Source organism: Macrobrachium nipponense, chromosome 23 (assembly GCF_015104395.2).
Source record: "Macrobrachium nipponense isolate FS-2020 chromosome 23, ASM1510439v2, whole genome shotgun sequence".
NCBI lineage: Eukaryota > Metazoa > Arthropoda > Malacostraca > Decapoda > Palaemonidae > Macrobrachium > Macrobrachium nipponense.
The window spans coordinates 49,946,052-49,952,381 of record NC_061090.1 but is presented as its reverse complement, the minus strand read 5'-3'; the positions used below and the strand labels follow the sequence as shown (position 1 = coordinate 49,952,381).

Below are 6,330 nucleotides of genomic sequence, written 5' to 3'. Positions count from 1 at the left end.
AAGATCCTCTGGGACTGTGGTATCAGAACAGATAGGGTGATACGTGCAAATAGACCAGACGTGACGTTGATTGACAAAATCAAGAAGAAAGTATCACTCATTGATGTCGCAATACCATGGGACACCAGAGTTGAAGAGAAAGAGAGGGAAAAAAATGGATAAGTATCAAGATATGAAGATAGAAATAAGAAGGATATGGGATATGCCAGTGGAAATGGCACCCATAATCATAGGAACACTAGGCACGATCCCAAGATCCCTGAAAAGGAATCTAGAAAAAACTAGAGGCTGAAGTAGCTCCGGGACTCATGCAGAAGAGTGTGATCCTAGAAACGGTGCACATAGTAAGTAAAGTGATGGACTCCTAAGGAGGCAGGATGCAACCCGGAACCCCACACTATAAATACCACCCAGTCGATTGGAGGACTGATAAAGAAAAAAAAAAATAAAATAAAATAAATAAATAAATAAATAAATAAATAAATAAATAAATAAATAAATAAATAAATAAATAAATAAATAAATAAATAAATAAATAAATAAATAAATAAATAAATAAATAATAATAATAATAATAATAATAATAATAATAATAATAATAATAATAATAATAATAATAATAATAATAATAATAATAATAATAATAATAATAATAATAATAATACATTGCGTCTGAAAAGAAGACTTGCGTTTGTGTAGGCGATTTTTCAGTCGTTTCTTCTGGTCTGTCTGTTTGTAATTTGAAATAAAAAATCATTTTAGTAAGTTCATTACATGATTTTTTCAATTTTTTATCTATTTCCATGCAATTATTCATTTCGGTGATATAAAGTGTGCTTTTACTACTCTTTATTTATTTAAATTTCTTTTCCAAGAACATTTGTGCTTCCACAGAAGGGTGTTCAGAAGTTAAGTAAAATGCCACATATACTTTACAGACTAAGGCCTGACGTGTATTATATCACCGAAATGAATAATTGCAGGCTAATAGATAAAAATGGAAAACAAATCATGTAATGAACATATCAAAATAATTGTATATTTCAAATTACAAACACACAGACAAGAAGACAAAACTGAAAAATCGCCTACACAAACACAAGTCTTGTTTTCAAATGCAATGTATTATTATTTTATTATTGTGGGGGTTTCTTTAAGCCCACATCGTGCAGGAAGGTAAAGGAATTGAGGAGAGCGCCTGGCTCAAGGAAACACCATTGTAACAAGAGGCATCAAACACAGGCCTTATCTTAGTACTTGAACTGCTTAACTTCCCTACTGGACGATAAGGCATATAGTACACAGGATTCACACCTGAAATTTCCTGCCTTGGTACCTCTTCTATCATGTGATCAGACTCATAACTATCAAACACTTTTTGATAATCTTTCTTAAGCTCCTTATTTTGTTCTAACTTACCATTAGGTTACTTAACCTTTTATGGGCTATGACTTCATTATTCAAAAAAAAAAACGTTTTTATTTTCTTTAGCAGAATCATCCTTCCATAGCAGTGCAACCTCATAGCGACCATTCACAAACTTCACAGTACTCTCAAATTCTTTGAAAACTTTAGTCTCACTATAACTTTCAACAAGTTCCCAAGGCTTAACCCCTACAGTTTCCAGATCCCAAAACTTACACAAATCTGAATCTGAAACAGAGGAGATACACAATAATTGTGGTACAGAATACGTACAAGTGCGAGTGGTTTCATACAGCCTGCCACTCAAGACATAACCAAAGACAGACTTCATGGCTACAACATGGTTAATTTGGAAGGCATCTTCAGGAGAAATCAGTGCCCAGTAGAAATCTAGACCAATCAGTGTATCAATCTCAATGGGAGAATCATGGTGGTAATCATCAGCTAATGCAACATGAGAAAAAGAGTTAAGCACGGAATATGGTTACAAAGGCCTACCCAAGGGCTGACATTTCTGGGAATCTCCGCCAGCCAATGATATGGTACCAATTTCTTGTCAGAGTCCCACAACTTTAACTCATAAACATTTCTGTGTTCATTTTTTCCACTACTATGACCCCCAAAACTAGAGTATGGCATAGGTGCACTAGTGATCCACTGTGGTTTACACTTCTTCACAAATTTGCTACTAACATATGATCTGTCTGCACCATTATCAAACATTACCTGAGCAGTGACAACAGTACCATCACTACCACTCACTTGAACTTTGGCTTTCTGTAAAATGGTACAGTTACCACCTTGCCCTGTCAGAAGTGCCACATCACCAAGCTTGTCAATGCCAACAGCACCTACCTTTGCATCACTTTCTTCCTTCTTTAGGTTAATTTCCAGTCTAACACCACACATTAAGGTAGAGTGGGCACCGTTACACTTTGTACACCTTGTACGAGCTTTACACTCTCTTGACATGTGTCCACTCTTCAAACACTTGAAACATAGGCCTAAACTTCTTATTTTTTCACCTCGCTCTTTCCCACTCAATTCTAGAACACCAAAACAGTTTTCTGATTTGTGTTTCTTGCCACAGAAACTGCACATAGTGTTTTCTTGCTTGGACGAAGCATGAAGGGCTGCGGTTGAGTACACCTTGTCTTTAGAACTCTTACTTTCAATTTTCTTTTCCTCACTACTACTCTTTCCCTTAAAGGCTTCAGACCTTTCTAATCTTGAAATTTCCTTGTCTAAGAATGTCAATAACCAATCTAAATCACTCTCATGTCCATCACCATCCCTGGCCCACTCTAGCCGCAGTTCACTGGGCAAACGAGAGAGGATGATAGGTGTAAGAAACACTTCACACTGTTTTCCAGTGACGCCTAGCGCCTCCAAACTGCGGATGTGTATTAGAATGTCATCTCGTAATTTCCACAGCTGTGCTACACCCTTTGGTCCGCTGACATTAATGTTGACCTGACCATTTAACAATGCCTGGACATGAGCAAAAATAATCCTTTCTGGCTTGTAGTAGCGTTCCTTCAGTAAATTGAAGCAACCGGGTAATTAGCACTGGTATGGGCTAGTCCCTTCACTACATTCTTGGCATCTCCCTCCAGCAAAGACAGCAAATAGGTGAACTTACTGATCACTGGAAGGTCTGTTGCATCGATGTGGGAAGTATAATGATCCCAGAAGGACTGCCATTGGGTCACTTCGCCACTAAACTTTGGCAGTTCCAGCTTGGGTAACTTGACGTTGGTGACATCTGATTCTTGAGATGAAGACTGTCCACTAATACTGCCAGCTTTAGAGCCAGGACCCACTGCTGCTGCTGCTAACTTCCTTATCTGGTCTTCAGCTTGTATCCTAGGCTGCACACTTTTTGGTCTAAACTCATGGGCTTCATCCAAAAGTTGTTCTAGTTCTTCTTCAGCTACATCAATTTCTATTGCTTCTTGGTCGTATTCCTTGATGGCGTACTCAAATTGACTAATGGTTGTGGTGGAGGACTCCAGAAGGTCACTCAGAACCTTGGAAGCTCTCGTCACCCACCCTCGACATGTCATCCTTGTCCTCCTTAACTTCACTGCGCAACTTACTTAGCTATCTTCTTAGAGGGAGTGTTCACGGGGTCTGGGCACCAAAATGTGGGGGTTTCTTTAAGCCCACATCGTGCAGGAAGGTAAAGGAATTGAGGAGATCGCCTGGCTCAAGGAAACACCATGTTTGTGTTGTGAAATCTAATTTTATTAGAACAACTTAACTCTTAAGTAAACATAACAACAGGTACATTGTGCAAAATTAGTTGCTAAATTCATACTCATAAATGTATTGACTAGTAAATACCAAATATTAAATTACTTGTACTTCAATGTACACTTCAAGTAAGAAAACAGGAGGAAACACTTAATAAACAAAAAACAGAAAAAACATTGGAACCTGAGTGTATGAAAGAAAATGGCAGTGTGGCAGTGCTATTTCAGGTACACTATAAGAAAACTTCTCTCAAGTAAATATGCAGAAAACCACCTTTCTAAATTCAACAATTATTATTATTATTATTATTATTATTATTATTATTATTATTATTATTATTATTATTATCATTATTATTATATTATTATTATTATAAAGGAACAACTGTTCTAAAAAAATAAATAATAGAATATGAACGAAAAGAAGGTGTCTCGAAATTATCGAAAATAACCAATCAATAAATAAACAATGAAATAAAACTCGAGTTAACGGAAGGTCAATGTTTGACCTCTAGCAGGAGAAAAAGTTCTCCGAATGATCCCGAGTTGCTGTCAGCGAGATGAATAGCGGGGTATCAATCTCCAGAATATATGACCCACTCGTGCACGGGCGGGTCACTGTTCTTCAGCAGTGAAAAACGATCAGTATCTACATCTCCGGCGATTGAACAGTCCTGGGTGGTGGGTGGATCTTCAGAGGTATTAAATAGATAAATCAACAGGAGAGGAATTTAAAGAACTGAAAAAAAAGAGAGAAGGACAGTAGATGGTTAAATAAATGGATAGACAGATATATTACCGGTGAAGACACTATACCCACCCGCTGGGAATACAACTAGATTGTTGAATGACTCTTATAGGACAGATAGTTACTTCAGCAGCAATAACCCTAATTTTTTAGAAAGGAAAATGTATCACCAAGTACTATATTTTGTGTGTCTAAATTTATGATCTATGGATGCGAAACTCCACTTTTAAAAACCTGTAGTTTTCTAGCTTGAGGGCAGGTCCTCTCACGACTAGCCATATATATATATATATATATATATATATATATATATATATATATATATATATATATATATATATATATATATATATATATATATGACTAGTAAAAATGTTCTGTAACAACAGAATTCCATCTAATAAAAGGAGCCCATAAAAACACCAAAATGTAGAGAGATAAGTACTATATTTCAATTTCAGAGACTGCTGTCTCTCTCTTCAGGTATATGAATGAGAAAAGTTTACAGAAAAGGTGTATTTATACCAAGAGATCCGTCCACAAGTAAGCCAATTTAGGTCACCCCCGCTGATAATCTTCCTTTAATCTTCTTAAGCGTTGGTTGAATGAAAACTTCGTCGACGACATCTGAAATCCACGCGCCGTTTGAGATTAATTGGCCAAGACAAAAAGAGTATTGAACTATTAGAGAAATTTAAAGTAATTAATGCTAAATTACCCTACTTTTATGGCCTTCCCAAAACTCACAAAGACAATCTTCCATTCAGACCCATCGTTTCATGCGCCGGAGCTTTCAATTACAAAATTTTTAAATGGTTTAGCCGGCCTCCTTTCTCCTTTTTTAGGCACTTTTTCTCCCAGTCACATTAAACATTCGGAATATTTTTGTCACAAATTCAGAGAAGCACATATACCACTTCACAACATAAAACTTTTAAGCCTTGACGTAGACTCCCTATTCACAAAAGTACCAGTACAGGACGTTCTTCAGTTTTTAAGGGAAAAATTATCCCCCTATTCAGATCATTTCCCATTGGCGCTTGACAAAATAATAAAGTTAGTTGAATCATGTGCATCTAATAACGTATTTTCATTCGGGGAATCATTCTACAAGCAAAAATTCGGGTGTAGTATGGGTAGTCCTTTAAGTCCTGTTTTAGCCAATCTGTACATGGAATACTTTGAAACTACAGTAATAAATGCAATAAAACCCAAAAACATGCTGTGGATGAGATACGTGGATAATATCCTACATTTTGTGGGATAATAAGTGGGGTAATTTTAATGAATTCCTCTCAAAATTAAACACATTAGTGCCCAGCATCAAATTTAAAGTTGAATGGGAAACAGCCAACAAAATTCCTTTTCTTGATGTTTTAATAATCAGAGACACGACAGAATACAAATTTACCATATACAGAAAACCAACGTTCTCACTTTCATATATTCACTACTTTAGCTATCACGACATTACTATCAAGATAGGTGTAGCTAGCAACCTATTCTTAAGAGCCTTACGAATTTGTTCCCCAGATTTCCTGGAAAAAGAATTTGAACTAATTCACAAGCAACTTTCGTCTTTAAAGTATCCTGACCATATAATTGAGAAAGCAATTCAAAAAGCAAACGTAATTTTCTACCGACCCCCTAAAGACAAGACCAGAGACACACCCAACAATAAAATAAAAATTCCTCACCTGGAGACGATTAAGAGAGTAACCCACACCCTTGGGAAATCCAACCCTTTTGCATTTACCTACCCAAACACCTTAGCCAAATCCCTGATTAACGTCCAACAAAAGACATCTCCCAAAGACTCTGGGGTCTATGAGATCCCATGCCAGGACTGTGACCAATCTTACATCAGATTTACAGGTAAATCACTTCCCCAGAGATTAATAC

General features: G+C 36.4%; 1 protein-coding gene across 1 annotated transcript; it reads right to left on the bottom strand.

Moving 5' to 3' along the window:
• Positions 1 to 1,153: 1,153 nt before the first annotated feature.
• Positions 1,154 to 3,491, bottom strand: LOC135197843 (uncharacterized). Its single transcript, XM_064225021.1, has 5 exons — positions 3,021 to 3,491; positions 1,914 to 2,898; positions 1,699 to 1,869; positions 1,552 to 1,653; positions 1,154 to 1,410 (listed from the first exon to the last, which is right to left on the bottom strand). The coding sequence occupies exons 1-5, from the start codon at positions 3,489 to 3,491 to the stop codon at positions 1,154 to 1,156; spliced, it is 1,986 nt and encodes a 661-aa protein (XP_064081091.1).
• Positions 3,492 to 6,330: the final 2,839 nt, after the last annotated feature.